Source organism: Chiloscyllium plagiosum, unplaced genomic scaffold, assembly GCF_037043375.1.
Source record: "Chiloscyllium plagiosum isolate Xiang-an unplaced genomic scaffold, Cpla_swu_hap1 HiC_scaffold_9, whole genome shotgun sequence".
Taxonomy (NCBI): domain Eukaryota; kingdom Metazoa; phylum Chordata; class Chondrichthyes; order Orectolobiformes; family Hemiscylliidae; genus Chiloscyllium; species Chiloscyllium plagiosum.
Genome location: NW_028270147.1, coordinates 34,245,889 through 34,265,005, shown reverse-complemented (window position 1 = coordinate 34,265,005; position 19,117 = coordinate 34,245,889). Strand labels below are relative to the sequence as shown.

The 19,117-nt window shown below is 38.5% G+C and overlaps 1 protein-coding gene across 3 annotated transcripts in view; it reads left to right on the top strand.

The window, feature by feature from the left end:
- usp24 (ubiquitin specific peptidase 24) overlaps positions 1–19,117 on the top strand; it is a 185,558-nt gene that overhangs the window by 36,835 nt on the left and 129,606 nt on the right. For all 3 annotated transcript variants that reach the window (XM_043699013.2, XM_043699012.2, XM_043699014.2), the window contains exons 7-16: positions 4,275–4,340; positions 5,027–5,092; positions 5,307–5,381; positions 6,532–6,690; positions 9,260–9,374; positions 10,601–10,704; positions 12,470–12,577; positions 14,401–14,496; positions 14,627–14,788; positions 16,885–16,992. In XM_043699013.2, coding sequence (XP_043554948.1) covers positions 4,275–4,340; positions 5,027–5,092; positions 5,307–5,381; positions 6,532–6,690; positions 9,260–9,374; positions 10,601–10,704; positions 12,470–12,577; positions 14,401–14,496; positions 14,627–14,788; positions 16,885–16,992 — 1,059 coding nt within the window. The remainder of the gene's footprint in view (positions 1–4,274; positions 4,341–5,026; positions 5,093–5,306; positions 5,382–6,531; positions 6,691–9,259; positions 9,375–10,600; positions 10,705–12,469; positions 12,578–14,400; positions 14,497–14,626; positions 14,789–16,884; positions 16,993–19,117) is intronic.

The following is a 19,117-nucleotide window of genomic DNA, read 5'->3' as shown; positions in this document are numbered from 1 at the left end:
TATTTTATTGGATGTGGGGATTTTGGATTTCTGTCAGATGCAGAATTTGGAAAGGTATCATAAGTGAATAAAAAATTTGAGCAATGTTTTCTTACAAACAAGTTGTGGAACAGATGGCTAAAACATCACAACAAATTTTGTCGAATCAAATTTATATATTAAAGCAATGATGGATCTTTTGAAAGCATCTGCTGGTTGAACTAATCGACTTGGGTGCAAACCATTGCTGAATGTATTACAACAATTAATTCCAATTTAGATAATTGAATTGCTTTATTATTGCAGGCCTACTTTGCAGTATGTTAAATGTAGCCAGTTGAAATGAGGTTTATCCTTATTTAGATAGAGATAAGTCTTTATGACTGTTATTATCTATTTCCACATGTTGCTCAAAATACTAGTAAGCACTTCCAGTAATGGATCAACACTATTTTACTAGCTGTTCCTATTTTAGTTAAGTTTTGCTCTCATTTTGCTTTTGTAAGACTGTCTATGAATGCAAAATTAACTGTACTGCATTGCAAGAGTTATCATGTAAGTCAGTGGAAGTGCCAGCACCATACCAATATCTCAGTAAATGAACTTTCAATCAACACCTAGATGTAATCCACAAACTAAGTTTGGTTCCAATAAATTTCTTTACTTTAGTTCTGATAATTTGGCACTAAGCTCGTTAGTTCTCAGGTACTCGTGAAAAGTTGGGTGTAGGTCAAAATACTTCATCTTTTGAGTTGTACAGCTCATCATTAGTTTTTCACACATTCCAAAAATTGCCTGCAATATAATTTTAAATTATTTCAGCACACTCTGTGCTGCTGTGGGTCATGCCAGCTTTCAGTCTCTCTTAAAGGTACAGTGTATACCTACATCTTCTTAACACTTTGTTGAAATATTCATCACATTCATTTTAGCAGTACTGTATGTTAGAAATGTTTACAGTGATATTTAATTATCCCCACTTTACATTTGAGTTAACACCCCTGGTATTTTGTAACAAGTGCCTATTTGTATCTGGCACCTCGTAGAGGATACAGCATTTGTTTATCGGAAGTGAACAGTTTGCTGCTGAGCCACACTTGTACGTTTTTATTTTCATTCACTGGATGTGGTTGTCACAAACTAGACCGGCATTTATTGCGCTTCCCTAATTATGCTTAAGAAGGTGGTACCGAGCTGCCACCTTGAACTTCTGTAAGTTCATGGAAAGTAGGTACAGTGTGTTTTTCAGGAGGTATTTCAGGATTTTGACCCAGTAACAGTGATAAGGTTCCATGTCACGATGGCATGTGGCTTGGAGGGAAGTAGATAGTGATGTTCCCATGCTTCTGCTTCCTTTCTCCTCCTTGCTGATAGGGTTCATGGCTGCGAAGGTATTTTTAAAGAAGCCTTGGTGAGTTGATACAGTGCATCTTGCAGACTTATCAGTGCTGCCAATATGTTTTGGTGGATGGAAAGAATGTTGAAGGTGTTGGGTGGAGTGTCAGTCAAGCAAGCTGCTTAGTCTGAGCTTCTCAAGTAATGTTGGGGCTCCACTATACAAGCAAGTGGAGAGTCATCCATCATTTACTTGACCTCGCTGTGCCATTGTAAATAATGGACAGGATTTCAGGATTTAGGAAATGAGCTAGCTTCTGTTGTTATGGCCACAGTATGCATATGGCTGGTCCAGTTCAGTTTTTGGTCAATGGTAATGCCCAAGGTGTTGTCAATGATGCAATTGAATGTCATGGGAAAATGATTGGGTTTTCCCTTGTTGAAGATGGTCATTGCCTGACGTGTGGTGGGAGTGTTGCTTCCCACTGATCAGTGGATGTTGTCCAGGTTTTGCTATATACGAACATGTACTCTTTTAGTATTTGAGGCAGCGCAAATGGCATGGAACATGCAGTGGGTAATGGACATCCATAATTTATCCTTTTAATGGAAGGAAGGTTATTAATGAAGCAGCTGAACAAGTTTGGGATTAGGACACTACCCTGAGAAGCTCCTGCAGTGTCATTGTGGACTTGAGGTGATTGACAGTCTCAACCATCTTCTTTTGTGCTTAAGTATGGCTCAGGTCATTAGAGACTTTCCTCCTATCCTCATTGACTTCAGTTGCACTGAAGTTTCCTGATGCTGTACTATGTCAAATGCTGCCTTCATGTCCAGGGTTGCCACACCTGCAGAGCTGAACTTAGTAGTTTATGTTTCGACCAAGGCTGTAATGAGGTCAGCAGCTGAATGACCATCCTGGACTCCAAACCGAACATCTGTTGAGCAGGTTATTTGTTGCATAAGTTTCTCTTAATAGCACTATTGTGGTCCCCTTCATCAATTTGCTGCTAATCTGGTCAGTATTTGACTGGATTAGATTTGCCTTGCTTTTTGTCCACAGGACTGACTTGGGCAATTTTCCTCAATGCCAAGTAAGTGCCAGTGTTGTAGCAGTACTAGTGCAGCTTTACTATGGGATCATTTAATTCTGGGGTGCAAGTCTTCAGTACTGTTGTCAGAGTCCATGATCTTTGCAGTATACGGGTGCCTTTCACCAGTTTCTTGACATCATATGGAGTGAATCAAATTGGCTGAAGGCCGGCATCCTTGATGGCAGGAACCTCAGGAGAAGGATTATGGTGGATCATCCACCCAGCACATCTGGTTGAAACTGATTGAAATGTTTGGTATAATGGGCTCCCCATCATTGAGGATGGGAATGTTTGTGGAATCACTTCCTCCTAATAGTTGTTTAATTGTTGACCACTGTTCACGGTTGGATGTGGCTGGTTTATGGAATCCTACAGTGTGGAAAGAGACCACTTGGCCTATCAACATCTGCACTGACCCTCTAAAGAGCACGCCACACAGACCTAGCCCCCTTAGTCCTATCCCCATAAGCCCACATTTATCATAGCTAATCTACCCAGACTGTGCATCTTTAGAGAAAGCCAACACACACATAGGGAGGACGTGTAAACTCCACATTCATCCAAGGATGGAATCGAACCCGGGTCCCTGGAGCTGTTAGGCAACAGTGCTAGCCACTAAGCCACTATGTTGCCCTAAATTTAGAGTTTAAACCTTTTGCAGAATTTAAATCTGCTCTTGGTTGTTAAATTGCTTAGCTCTATCACTTGCATGCTGCTTGTGTTGTTTGACATGCAAGTAGTCCTGTGCTGTGGCTTCACTGTATTGATAACTTATTTTTTGGTATGCCTGGTGTCACCCGCTTCCAACTGCATACCATTGTGCTGCCAACTCTGGTTCACCTATCCTGCAGGTAGCACGGGACATGCCAAGGACAGGTGACGATAATATCTGGGACCTAGCCGTACTCCTGGAATCATCCTTTATATTTAATGTCAGGCTATTGTTTCATTAGTCAGTGGGATAACTCTAATTTTGATACATTCCCTCAGACTTTCATAAGTCGGATGTTGCAGAGTTAACACCTTCCTTAAAGCAATAATGTGTTTTTGTTTCTAGTACCTGGATTAATGCTGGTGGTTTTATTCTTTTATTTAGACACTTTTGTATTTTGACCCAACTGGCTCCATAGGCCATTTCAGAGGCTTTTAATAAGCAACTTCATTGCTGTAGGTCTGAAGTCACATGTCGGCCAGACTAGTTAAAGATAGCAGATTTCCTTTATGAAAAGACATAAGTGAACCCATTCTCCAGATGGGTTTTTATAACAATCAGTAGTTGTCTAATGGTCCTGATTGGATTGGTTTTTAATTCAAGAAATATTAGTTGAATTCAAATTCCATCAGTGGAACCTATATCCCCAGAGCATTATCCTGAGCCTTTGGACTATTGTTGACATTTTCTGCTCCATCACTCCTTGGGTTGTGTTGCCCAAATTATTGGTAAACTAAGGTATTTAGCTGCTGTTCTGAGACTGAGGAGGTACTCATCTTGCTATAGCCAACTTTGCGGTGTATCCTCATGTTTTGTAGTGTCTTCTCCCTTACCAATGTTATAAATAAGAATTCTTAATTCTACCTAGATTTTACAAAAAATCCATTTTGTTATTCAGCTCAGGGCCACACAGAAAGACTTCAGCCTTAGTGACAGTGATGTTTGAAAATTCTGCTTAAAATATCCAAGATAAAAGTTCGATACTTGTATACATTCGGTTCATTTGGCACCTGTTCCTTTGATGCTGTATAATGTCGTTGGTTAAATTGAGAAATTAGTAGCTCTGCTTTGTTTTTTAACTTGCTTTTAATGCAATTTGTCCTCTGAAACAATGATCATTGAGCTAGTTGCTGAATTATATTTTATTTTTCTAGTTTGGAGAGATGGGTGGGTTTTCAGCAATCCAGCTGAAGCTTGGTGCAGAAGATATAGAAACCGCAGTAAGTTATTGTTTAAAATAATGTAATTGAAGCTTCCAGATAATCACTTTGAATAGCTGTTTTAAATGCAGATTGTAAAGCAATCTTTTAAATCTCTTCTTGGTGGGCGGCACGGTGGCACAGTGGTTAGCACTGCTGCCTCACAGCGCCAGAGACCCGGGTTCAATTCCCGCCTCAGGCGACTGACTGTGTGGAGTTTGCACGTTCTCCCCGTGTCTGCGTGGGTTTCCTCCGGCTGCTCCGGTTTCCTCCCACAGTCAAAAGATGTGCAGGTCAGGTGAATTGGCCATGCTAAATTGCCAGTAGTGTTAGGTAAGGGGTACATGTAGGGGTATGGGTGGGTTGCGCTTCGGTGGGTCGGTGTGGACTTGTTGGGCCGAAGGGCCTGTTTCCACACTGTAAGTAATCTAATCTTAACTTCTTCCCATGTAGTTAGAATAATTGACTATTTTGATATAGTTCTTTTACAACATATTTAACGATATCAATTTCAAAACTTAAAACCTTTGATCCCAAAGCATTCTCTGAAGGAGGAAATATTTTACTGATATGTTATGATTTTAAAATTTTTTAATAATTCTAGCTAAAGCAGTTAAAACTATAGAACTAACTGTGTTGCTTTGCATAAATCTGGTTGATTGCTATAGGAACTACTGTGGTTTAGAACCTTTGTGTTTCTATTTTAGGCAGTGTCTGCATTGGTACAGCCTCTGGGTGTATGTGCCGAAAATCTAAATCCTGCCGTAGTACAGGTAAGTGATAACAATACACCTTTCCATGGAGTTGTTGTCAAAAATAGAAATTGATTTATGGTAATGTGTGGTAAATCCAGAAAATGGAGACTGCAACCAGCTTTACACCAAGCTAACTGTATAGGACTATTTTAGGACGATATTTGTTCCAATGTAAATACAACGGAGTTAAAATACAAATGCATTTTTTTTTGTACTATTCTTCCTTCTACAGCCAATGCTGGATCCAGTCATTGACAAAATGATTCGATATGTGCAAAGTTTAGAAGAAAAAGATCTGAAAGACAAGGTAATCACTTTTTTTTCTGGATTACTTATCAAAATCTTTGATCTGATTAAAATTTCTTTTCTAAGGCATAAAAGCCAGGTGGTAGAAAGCGAGGACTGCAGATGCTGGAGATCAGGGTCGAGAGTGTGATGCTGGAAAAGCATAGCAGGTCAGGCAGCATCCGAGGAGAAGAAGAATTGATGTTTCGGTCGTATGCCCAAAACATTGATTTTCCTGCTCCTCGGATGCTGCCTGACCTGCTGTGCTTTTCCAGCACCACACTCTCGACCACAAAAGCCAAATGCTTTATTCTTGAACCTGAATGCACTCCCATAAAATAGGAATATGGACACACAGTGCAAGCCCAACCTTCAGTTGATGCAGTCCTTAGTATCTCTAAAATTAGCAATTCCAATGGACTTCTTGGGTGGCTTCCATGAACTTGAAATCGTCACAAACCTTGGCTGTCCACGTCCTAACTTATGCCAATGCCCATTTACCCATCTCTGCTGTGACAACTGACCTATACTGACTATAAATTAAGTAATGCTTTTATTTCAAAATTCTCATTCCTTGCTTTCATGCTACTTTGATACACTGCTTCTATCACTGCAAACTCTAGCCACACAACCTTCCAAGTCTTTGAACTCAGTCTCTTGACCATTCCTGATTTTGATTTTTCCATCGTTGATAATCATTCGTTCAGTTGCCAGTGTCCCTGAATTCCCTTCTTAAACCTCTCTGCCTTTTTCTTTGTGTTTCCTAAAATTTACGTCATCTGCTATATTTTAATTTAGTGTTTTGTTTTGTAATGCTTGTGAAGTACTTCAAACACTCAACTACATCAAAGGTGCTTTATAAATGAAAGTTTTTATTTGTGAACCTCAGCCACATTAATCATACTGAAACTGTTCTGAGAGCAGTGAGATTGCAACTTAATGCTCAATTGCAAACTTGTTCTGTTCTCTATTCAACCCTGAATGCAGGTTTATTTGTAGATTAGCTGTTATTTCTATGTGTCCTTGAAAGTAGAAAGGCTCCACTAGAGGTATTTTGACAAAAGAAGAGAGAGGGCCTACTTCAACTTTACCTTGAGTTACTTAGACATTGCAGCATTGGTTGTAAATTGCAAAATATCTGTTTTTTAATTCCTGTCTGCTTTTCAATCTAGAAACTGGTGAACATTCCAGAGCTTCTATCTGCCATCAAATTATTATGCATGCGATTTCAACCAGAGCTGGTGATGGTGGTAGATGACCTCCGCTTGGATATCCTCCTACGTATGTTGAAAACTCCCCACTTCAGTGCAAAAATGAATTCATTGAAAGAGGTATACCAATTTATTAATTTCAAATTTTGATTGATGATAGAACTGTGGTTAGAATTGCCTGAGGTTTGAAATGATTAATCAACAATTATATTACTCAGTTAATTGGGAGAATAATGTTGAGGATTTGGAAGTGGTGTGTGGGGGAGTGTGCATAAAGTCTGGGATTTAGACAAGTTGGATGATATATTTATGTCCGATGGTATACTTGTGGCAAGCTGTGATTTATCCACTTTGGTAGGAAATATCCAAAAAGCCAAATTTTCTTTTTGAATCGTGAAAAGCTAGGAATGGCTTTGTCCTTGTGCCTGAATTACAAGTTACATACAGGCAGTTTGTGTAATAATGAAAGTAATTAGAATGTTAACTTTTGTTACAGGAGTGTTGTAGTACAGAACTGAAGTCTTACTATAATTCTGCGTGGTGTTGTAGAGGCCACACTCTTGAGAGAACTGGGTTTCAGGTTTGCCTGTTTACCCAAAGGAGGAGATGCTTGTCCTAGAGGGAGTGCAATTAAGGGTACTTAGGCTGGTTCCTAAGATGAGTAGGTTGCCCTGTGAAAGGTTAGATAGCCTTGGTCTATATTCCCTGTAGCTCAAAAGAATGAGAGGTGATCTAATTGAATTTTGTGTAGTTTTTTAAGAGACTTAAGAAGGTAGTTAAAAGGTAAAAGGAAAGCTGAGAAGTTTCTTCTTGGAGATCAAGAACATGGGGTCTAGGTTTCAAAATAAAAGGTTTTTGAAGTGTTTCTGAACTCAAAAGATTATATTACTCAGTTAATTGGGAGTATTTTTTACAGAATTTTTGGTATTCTGTATCCCAGCGAGTTATATTTGCTTGTTGTTAATATACTTCTATTCATTAGTACTTCCTGGTGAACTAAGGGATGTGGCATAGTACTGGAATGTGGAGTTGAGGTGAAAAAAAAATCAACCACTATACTGCTGAATGGCAGAGCAGAATTAATAGGCCAAATGGCCTACTCCAGCTCCTGTTTGTTATTATGACAAAACCGCTGTCAATAGAATGTTTTTGTATAGAATCATAACCTGTGGCTGACAGCAGCCAGCAGTATTGCTGCTATTTAGCATTTTATACATTGATACTTTGCCACTTGATAAAGTTGGCATGGTTTGAAAGATGAGCCACATCCTCTTTCTGCTGTTATTCTTTGACAACCTAATTAAATTAGCAGTTCAAGGTTGTTTTGTGAGATAAACACTGCTCATATTTTCATTAATAACTCTATCAGAACTGAATCTTCAAAATATCTTAAGAACTTAATGATAATACACAGGATTGCTTTGAAAATCGATCAAGTTATAGAAACAGGTAATAAACGAACACGTTCTAGACCAACAATGCAAAGTGGGCTGAGCAGAGGCTGATAGCCAGTTCAGCACTCATGGGGATGGCCTCAACCGGGACCTTGGGTTAATGTCTCGCACACACTCTGTTACATACTTATACCCTTTGCCCTTTGACACTAACACACACTCACACTCTCTCAGACACTCATACCTCCCGCCCCCAAACACACGCACACATATACGTTTGTGGGATGAGTTTGTGGGATACTTACTGAATTACATTTTATTTTGCGCAAAAACTGCCTGAATCCATGTAAGACTCTGTAAATTGTTTTTTTAGAAATAGAATCAGTCTGAACATTGGAGCACAGACAGCCTCACACAGAGCACCTCACACCTTCAATGTATTATCTGAGCTAATGTGGCACCTGTTGATAAAGTTCACTTGAGAATGTAACTTTAAAAAAGATTTCTGGCATTTACAGATGAAAGAACTGAAACCAACATGCCCGTTCTAAAAGATGAGAGACTTAACAAACAATCCAGGTCTTTTTTAATATAAAATTTCAGTTACATCATAATGTAAACTTTTGCTATAAATTGTATCTTATGATCTTATACTCCACAACCACCTGATGAAGGAGCAGCGCTTCGAAAGCTAGTGCTTCCAAATAAACTTGTTGGACTATAACCTGGTGTTGTGTGATTTTTTAAAAACAAGTTCGAGAGCACTGCTTATAGGAAGTCAACAACAACCTGTTTGGCTCTGAATTACAGGCATATTTGTACTATTACCTTCCTGTTTCAGTTCACGGTTTGTCATAAAACTTTCCAATAAATACAATTTATGCATGAATAGTTAAATGTGCACCAATGGCTAGAATGTTGAACTCATTAGGGAATCAATAGGTAGGGTTACCTCAGGAGTAAGAACTGTTAATTACAGAGGTGACATAGTCATGTTCTCTTAATTTATTTTCACAACATATTTTATTGTTTTGCACTAGATTGCTAATAGTGTTTAAACCACTAAATGTAAAATGGACAGAGTTTGCAGGCAGAAGAAGGATTCAAGCTTGTCAAATGAGTATGATTCAGTCACTGTTTCTAAAATAGACTTTGAAGAATTGTGATATGACTTCTGACTCTCTTTATTTTCTGTTACACTTTCCATTTATGATATTAATATTTCTGTTGTTCCAAAGGGGAATTACTGGATTAACACTTAACAATAACCTGAATATTTCAATCTTATTCTCTAGGTTACTAAGCTGATTGAAGACAGTACCTTATCAAAATCTGTGAAAAATGCAATTGATACAGATCGGTTATTGGACTGGCTGGTAGAAAATTCGGTATTGTCAATAGCACTTGAAGGTACAGTAGATTTGAGAAGAGACTAACAATGTGTAGTTTAGAGTTTCTCAACTGGCACACAGTGCACTATCTGGTTGAGGATGAAGTACTATTTCCTCTTTTTGAAAAGGGTGACTGTGAATTGCCATTATGATACCATGTATCTTTGGTCTCAGTGCTGAAAATTGAAGATTGTTTTGTAAAATCAGCTTAACCTCAAGAATCTAAGGCAGCATTTTTTAACCATTAATAGTAAACACTTTCCAGAACAGCAATGATTCTCAACTAATGCTAGCAATTTCAGCGTGGATTAGTAATTAAAAAGGGAAATTTAAATCCTGTCTGACTCACTACCACATTGAGTAGGACCATAAAGTGAGATTGTTCCTGTGATACCTGAACCCACAGCTTTTTGGTCTCAGCATGAAATGATGAAGTGCTTTTATCATTTTTCTCTTCCCTGAGAAGGGGCATGATCAACAATAATTTTCAGATGTTGGTATGAAGGTTTATTGCTGATCAGTCAGCTCCATGAATTTTCTATCTCTTATTATTGTTGTATTACATCCAGTACTTATGAAATGCATGCTGTAACGACATTTGACCTCTTGGTGGAAAATAGTGTATGATGTAACAGTGAACAGAGTGATTTTATATATCTATCAGTGGCATTATGGGACATTGTTAGATAATTAAAATGCATGTTTTGTTTTTATGAGCATGTTTCAAAGGTATTTGGCATTGAGAGGTTTCATTTCAGAATTTCTTTGATGTTTTGGGTCGCAAGGTTGCAGATTATAGTTGAATATAATTGTGATACTGATAGCCTCCAGTGCTTTATGGATGCCCTGTTTTGATTTGTTCTGAATCTATCCATAGGAGTCAAATGATGGTGCTACACAGCATAATGAGAGTCTCCTCTTTGAAGGCAAGATTTTTTCTCCAGAGGAACTATGTTAGTCACACTCACCAGTGCTTCATGGAGGAACATACATTTCTGGCAGATAGATTGGTGTAGTTAAAAAAAAATCTTCCTATGTATTTGCTATGTCACTATTTCCTGTGAGTCCAATCTGGCAGATCGGTCTTTCAAGCCCTGCCCAACTCCATCAGTAATGGTACTATCAAACGGACCCCCACCAAAGTTCAATCTGCCTGATATCTCGATCTAATTGAGTATGCTGTTTAGACAGTTTAGTTCCTGTATCATACTGAGAAAACCTCTTGTTTTTATTCAACTTCAACAGGAAATATTGATCAAGCACAGTATTGTGATAGAATAAAGGGAATTATCGAGCTGCTGGGCAGTAAACTCTCCATGGATGAGCTTACCAAGATTTGGCGCATTCAGGTACTAAGTAAATCTGGCAGTGGTTTGCATATTACAACTGGTTTTAACAGAGTAATTTTTAATTTAATAGATCACATTATGTGAGCATAATATAGCAATTGTCACACTTCTTCATTGAGTTAAATCCAGTAAGGCTGCTTTGAAGATGTTGGTGTGACTGAAAAAGATTAATTGTATTAAATTTATTTATTGGACATTAATAAAAGTTGTTTGAAGAAGTGATTCAATAGTTGGAATTTACATGTTAAATTTAAGTTATGTGCTTCAAATTCCAAGGCCCTCCTTTGTGTGCTGATAAGTTTATATTTTATCTGGACAGATAAGAACAGACTTTTTTTATTCAATCAATTTATTCATGGGATGTGGGCAGTGTTGGCTAGGTCAGCATTTATTGCCCACGGTCATTTCTTTCTGGAAGGTAGTAGTGAGCTGCCAGTTTGACCCAATGTAGTCCATGTCGGGATGCCCAAAATATGCTGTTAAGGAATGAGCTCCATGATTTTGACCCAGGAACAATGATATAATTCTAATTTGTGATGGTTTGTGGCTTAGAGAGGAACTTGTAAGTGTTGGTGTTTTTGCATCTGCTGCTGTTAACCTTCTAAACGGTAGTGGTTATCTTTGTTTTGTCTTTTGAGAAAAGGCTAAACAGATTGGCACTCTATTCACTGAAGTTTAGATGAATGAGAGGTGATCTCATCGAAAAATATGAGGTTCTTAAAGGAGTTGACAGGGTAAATTCTGAGAGGATTTAGAACCAGAGAATACAGTCTCTCAATGAAGGGGAGCTGATTTAAGACTGAGATGAGGAGGAGTTTATTCTGAGGTTTGAGTGTCTTTGGAACTTCTTGCCACAGAAAACTAAGAGAACAGAGTCCTTCTTCAGTTGGGGAATCAATGATTAAAGGAAATGGGCAGGAAAGTGGACGTGAGGAATGTCCAATCAGCCATAGTCCTGTTGAATGGCGAACAGGCTTGAGCTGCCAAACAGCCTACTTCTGTTTCTATTTCTTATGGTTGCGGGTTTGCAAGATGCTTATAAGAAGCCTTAGTGAGTTGCTGTTTTGGTGCAACCTGCCTCTGTACATTGTAGTGGAGGGAATGACTGAGGAATTAGATGAGTTATCAATCAAATGAGTTGTTTTGCCTTGGATAGTGCTGAGTTTCTTGAATATTATCAGAATTGTCCTAATCCAGACAAATAAAGAGTATTCCATCGCACATTTCCCTTGTGCCTTGTAGCTGATTGACTGGCTTTGAGGAATCAGGAGGTGAGTTATTCACAGCTGAATTCTCAGCCTATGACCTGCTGTTGTAGCCACAGTATTTATATGGCTAGGCCAGTTTGGTTTCTGGTCACTGGTAACCCCCAGATTCTTGATTGTGGGAGATTCAGCAATGTAAATGCTACTGAACATCAGTTGGCAATGGTGATGGCCATCTCTTTTTAGTGATGGCCATTACCTGACACTTGTGTGAAATGGATGTTACTTGCTGCTTACCAGCCCAAGCCTGCATTTGTGAAGATCTTGCTGCATATGTACATGAACTTGCTCACGATCTGAGGAGTAGCAAATGCTGATTAACTTTGTGAAATCATCATTAAACATCCCACTTTGATCTTTGTAAGAGAATGAAAGTTGTTAATGAAGCTTGGAGATGATGTTGAATATATTGCAATGGAGGACAGACATATTATGTTTAGGACAGATGTAATGTAACTTGCAGATGTTATCTAAACCTAATAGCATTGCTATTTATTAAGTCAGGGCAATCCTCAACCGTCATTGAAAATATTCACACTATTATTGCTGCTGCTGCTGCCAAATTCAACTATGATCAACTGAACCATCTCTTCATTCTGATACAGAAGGTGAGTGAGCAGCTTTTTCTGTGGTGAAGTATTTTTTAAAAGATGTTTGAAAAAGAAAGATGACAGATCGAGATCAATGTGTGAGGATATAAGTTAATGCAGATCAGGAGGAGCCGTATGGGGAAGAAAAGCGAATTCTGTAAATTGGTATAATTGAATGAAGTGTAGAGATAAAGAACCTTGGCGTCTATATTCAAAAATCCTAAAAGATGATATGGCAAATTTATAAGGTGGTTAAAGTATCATTTGGTTACTTGTGCTTTCAGTTGAAGATAAAAAATATTAAAAATAAATCGTGCCAGATTTTAAATTGCTAGATACAATTCTGGCTACCACATTTGAGGATAGTTATGAATCTCTACATTTCTGTTCCCTAAAGCTTTTTTACTGAAGGGATAAGAAACTTCAACTATAATAGGTGTTTAGAATAGCTAGAACTGTTCTCCTTGGAACTGCGATATTTAAGATATTGAGGCAAGAGGTTTTGAGAAATGGCATGGATTTGCAATTAGAGGCCTTGTTTTTACTTTCCCAGAAATGAAGATTACGAGTAAACAAACTCGTCCTAGAATTTTGCTTATGCTCGTGCTAAGGTATTAAATATTTAAGGACTGAGTCAGATAAGGAGGCCTACACCTAAATTGCTGTCTCCCCCCTCCACACACCTTCTCCCCACGCACCTTCCCCTCCTCAAAAACTGACAGTTCACATTGGTCAAAAGTTTACACAATAATTGGATGTAACCACTATTTCTTTCGTACTATAATGCACCATGGTCACTCTGCAGCCAAAACAAAGTGTTAGTTTATGGGTGTTTACAACATTATAATAATGCATTCAGAAAGAAAACTTAAGATAGACTTCATTAGTTTGAAAATTTGACACTTTAAAGTTTAGTCGTAACATTCCTTTTCATCTTTGTTCTGTCTTTTAATTCTGTTTTGTTGATTGTCAGATTATAAGCAAAATGTAAAGACTTCTTCTGTTTAATCATGTTGCATCAAGTGGTATCCTTCTACACAATATGACTTGGGCTAAAATTGTCTTGACATTGTGGGAAAAAAAATTAGAGTTTCTTTTTAATGCCCCATTATTATAACCGCTTGTATGTATTATGTACCTTTAATATAATGAAATGTCACAAGACACTTCACAGAGGCATGATAAAGTATAACACTGAGTCACATGAGGTTTGGTCAGACAGTCACCATGTAGGCTTTAAAATGTCTTGTAATAATGATAACATAAGGAAGTATCTGAAGATGGCATTGAGTCTTATTAAGCCATGTAATAAAGGCCAAGTGTAAATGACATTGAAGCAGAATGCTGGGTATACACAGCAAGTCTGGCAGTGTATATAATGAGAGAAGCAGTTAATGTTTCAGGTCAGTGATTTCTTTATCTCCAAAATGTATTTCAGTCCTCTTATCTTTAATTAGAAGTCTGCTGTTCTTTTAAGGCTAATTTGCATTACAGATTTTGTGCCACTCGACTAGAAACTGCATTTTTCTGTGAATGGAGAAACAAAATATTTGTGTGTAAGTAACACGTGTTTTAAAAAGCGACCTCGCTTTGAACTACCGTAGCAAGGGTAGTCCTGGTTAAATAGGTTTCAGGATAAGTCAGGCCCCCTGCATAACCAACGTTCGCCCGCTGGGGCCTCCATATGCACTTGAGATGCAAACAATGTTGTATATTCCTGAAGACCAAGTCTTGGGCTAATCACTTTACTTAATAAATAAACCATGAAACATTTCTCAAGGTGCAAAATATTGACAATAGAATTCTGTTTGATGGATTCAACTTTCTCCATTCCTGATTAGAGTTGGGAGATTGAGAGTGACCGAATCCGACAAAAACTGCTCAGTCTTATAGGAAAAATTGGCCGAGAAGCTCGTTCTGAGAACACCACAGGCAAGGTAAGAACTGTTCTGTCAGGTGTGACAAGACTTTACAAATGAGCATGAGTGATTTTGGGATTGATGCTAAACTTGGTTTTTTTAAATCTTTTTTTAAATACTACCTTCGCCCTCTTTTCCCCAACAACAGGTGCTGGAGGTGCTTTGGGAGCTTGCTCATTTACCAGCACTACCCACAAACTTAGTCCAGCAGGCACTGGAAGAACATCTTACCATACTTAGTGAAGCTTATGCAGTAAAGGAGCAAATCAAGCGAAGTTATATCATCAAATGTATCGAGGATATTAAGAAGGTAGATAACTTTGTGAAAGAAATTATGCACTTTTTTTTAAAAGACCTCCGTATAAAGGGACTGGGAAAAGAAAGTAGAATTAAATAGAAATTACGACACAATTTAATTGTTCAGCCAAAGTAGTCCATGTTGTCCTCAGACTTTCACATGTACAATCATTTAATTCCACATCCCTTTATATATCCAAACTATGATCTGCACGTGTGCTTTTCTTATATTGAGTTACATGGTTTGACTGGACTATTTTTACGTTGTTATTTGAAAATTATAAATTCTCAATCACAATGTCAAGTCCATATGATAGGAGTAACTACTGATTGCAAATCAGAATCTTTTTTCAGTCTTTAGCATAATCAGTACAGAATTAAGTTTTGCAAATTTGTCCCTTTCAGATATTGATTCAGTTCCCTTTCGAAAGCTTAAATTGACCCTTTCTGCACACTTGTAGAATCACACAATAGAGAAGAGGTCCTTCAGTCCATCGAGTCTGTACCACCAAAAATACATGACTACTTACATCAGTTCCACTTTCCCATGCTAGGCCTATAGCCTTGAATGATATTCCACTTGTGTTCATCTAAGTACTAGATTGCATGGTTACCTGTCTCAACTACCCTCCCAAGCTGTGCATTTCATACCCTCACCACACTCTGGAAAGAAATTGCTTAAATCCCCACTAAACCTCCTGCTTTTCACTTTAAAAGTGTGTCCACTTGGTCTTGACCTTTTGACTGAGTAGAATATCTACTCTCTTCACATCCTGTTCACCAGGATGTACAATCTTGTACACCACTATCAGGTCTCCCCTCAACCTTTTCTGCTCCAAATAGAAAAGTCTTGGACAGTGCATACCAGATCTTAACCATTCATTGCTTGAAGTATCTGTGTCTCGGTTCTCCAATTGTCTTAAATGTATGCGCACTGATTCATGATTCTTGATTCTTCCACCAATGGGGATAGTGCCTTCCTTCTTACTCTGACCACATCCCTTACTTTTAAATATGTCTATCTCCTCTCAATCACCTCCTGCAAAGTCATAAATTATCCAGACACTGAAGTTCTTCATACATGAAGTCTTTCTTGAGATTCCTTCACCCTCTTGAGGCCCCCCCACTGCTGGAGCTTGGAGCAGAAGTAGACAATTCATTCCCCCACCTTGAGCTTGCTCCATTATTTGTTATGATCATGGTTGAGCACATGGTATGATCATGAGGGTGGCCTCAACTGCGTTTCCCTGGCTGTTCTCCATTACCAATTACTAATTAAAAATCTGTCTGTCTTCTCCTTAAATTTACTCAGTGTCCCCATTTGCACTGCACTCTGGGGTCGTGAATTCCACAGATTCATGACTGTTTGAGAGAAATAATTTCTCCTTATCTCTGTTTTAAATCTGTTAACCCTTATTCTAATTCTATGACTCTCATTCTAGGTTGCCCCACACCACATGAGGAAACATGTATATTTTGTTAGTCCGTAAAATCTCTCATTCTTATAAACCTTGTCTCTGTAAATTGTGACACTGTCTTTTGTTTTCATTCGCAAAGCTAATAGCCTTAGTGAGTTGATGGTTACAACTGCTTTGATAAACTTGATGTGTTGTTGAATTTGTAACTCTAATGTTAAAGTGTTACTTTTGCAATGTCCAACTTCTTAACTTAATGTTATAAAATACTTGATCAGTGCTCACTCAAATAAAAATAGCTCTTTCATGTTACAAGTTTCTATCTTGGAACAAGGAGAATGGTTGATTAAAAGCTCAAATGTTTCCATAAGTTGCAAGATCAAGTTGGTTTAAGAAGCCATTTGAAACCTGTGATGTTTTTCACATATCCCCACTGTTGATTTGATCATTCAAAAGTATAATGTTGTTTTAATGATAAAACTTTATTTCAGTGTATAAAATAGATTTGTAGTGGTTATCTTATTGTGGTTTGTCAAACTGTTATCTTCCACTGATGCATGTTATTGGAATCACTGGATAACTAATTTCATTTGGTATTGTTCACTGGAAATGTTTTAAATATTTAGTAATGTTCAAATTACACTATAAGCTGGTCGGCATTTATATTGTTTTAAATTGTGCTTTTTATTCCCAGTCCTCTCAGCAAAATAACCAACATCCAGTATGGGTGGTTCCAGCTTTACGCCAGCTTCATGAGATTACCAGATCCTTCATTAAACAAAGCTGTCAGAAGCAAGACAAGGTAAAAAAAAAAAGAGGACTATTACAGTCATGAAATGGACTGTCAATAAGATGAAGAAATCTAGGAGTTCTAGAACTTTAATTCTGTAAGAGAAAAGAGGTTAAAGGATATTAAATTTAGCAGACAAGCTACTAACTAAGCAACTAACTCTACTGACAGTCAGGTCAGTGTTGCAGTTGGCCAAAGCAGTAATGTTCCACTTCTACACTTGGTGTTGCTACGTTTTGAAGCTGTTACAGTTCCTTAAGAATTTTTTAAAATCAATTTAAAGCAATTGATTCTAGTAAACACCCAGATTTCAGATCTCTCATTTGTGCATGATATTACTGTGTTTCAGATAACTGCAGTTGCCTGATTCGTACTTTGACTTTCAGAGCATCAAAGATGAATTGCCGTGTTGACTGGGAATCAGTTTCAGTCGCCAGTTTCAATGCTGATGAAATAAGCATGCAAACATATCAATTAGGAATAGGCCATTTGGCCTGTGAAGTCTGCTGTGCCATTAGCAAAGATGTGCTAATTGTGATCTGATTGTGGGCTAAGCTTCACTTACCTGCTTACCGCTATCAATCTTTGACTCTCTTGTTCATCAAGAATTTATCAACTTCTATTTTAAAAATATTCATTTATCCCTCTTCCACTGTTCTTTGAGAAAGCGTTCAACAGATTCATGACCATCTGACAGAAAATCTTTCTAATTTCAGTCTTGAGTGGGAGACCCCTTATTTTTAAATCATTTTCTTTAGTTCCAGTCTTCTCCATTAAGGGAAAAAAATATTTTCAGCATTCACCATGTCAAGCCTCCTCAGGATCTTTTATGGTTCAATAAGATCACCTCCCAATCTTCTAAACTTCAAATACCAACTTTTCCTTGTAAGATGATGACCCCATCCCAGGAATCAATCCAGTGAACTTTCTGTGAACTGCTTAGAATCGTAGAAACGTACAGCAGTCCAACCTGTCCATACCGACCAGATATCCCAACCCAATCTTGTCCCACCTGCCAGCACCTGGCCCATATCTCTCCAAACCCTTCCTATTCATATACCCAACCAAATGCTTCTTAAATGTTGCAATTGTATCAGCCTCCACCACTTCCTCTCTGGCAGCTCATTCCATACACGTACCACCCTCTGCGTGAAAAAACTGCCCCTTGGGTCTCTTTTATATCTTTCTCCTCTCACCCTAAACCTATGCCCTCTAGTTCTGGACTCCCCATCCCAGGGAAAAGACTTTGTCTATTTACCCTATCCATGCCCCTCATAATTTTGTAAGCCTTCATAAGGTCACCCCTCAGCCTTCGACGTTCCAGGGAAAACAGCCCCAGCATATTCAGCCTCTCCCTATAGCTCAAACCCTCCAACCCTGGCAACATCCTTGGAAATATTTTCTGAACCCTTTCAAGTTTCACAACATCTTTCCGATAGGGAGGAGACCAGAATTGCGCGCAATATTCCAACAGTGGCCTAACCAATGTCCTGTACAGCCGCAACATGACCTCCCAACTCCTGTACTCAATACTCTGACCAATAAAAGAAAGCATACCAAACGCCGCCTTCTCTATCCTATCTACCTGGGACTCTACTTTCAAGGAGCTATGAACCTGCACTTCAAGATCTCTTTGTTCAGCGACACTACCTAGGACCCTTTGCTAGCATTTGGCCCATATCCCTCTAAACCCTTCCTATTCATATACCATCCAGGTGCCGTTTAAATATTATAATTGTACTAGCCTCCACCATGCCCTGTGGCAATTCGTTCCGTACACACATCCCTCCATGTGTGTGAAAAAGTTGTCTCTTGGGTCCCTTTTAAATCTTTTCCCTCTCACCTTAAACCTATGCCCTCTGGTCCTGGACTCCCTCACTCCAGGGAAAAGAGTGGGGGAGTCCATGCCCTTCATAATTTTATAAACTTCTTTAAGGTCACCCCACAGCCTCCGCACTCAAAGGAAAATAGCCCTTGCCTATTCAGCCCCTCTCTCTAGCTCAAACGTTCCAACACTGGCAACATCCTTGTAAATGTTTTTTGATCCCTTTCAACATCCTACCGATAAGGAGGGAGACCAGAATTGTATTCCAAAACTGACCTAACCAATGTCCTGTACAGCCGCAACATGACCTCC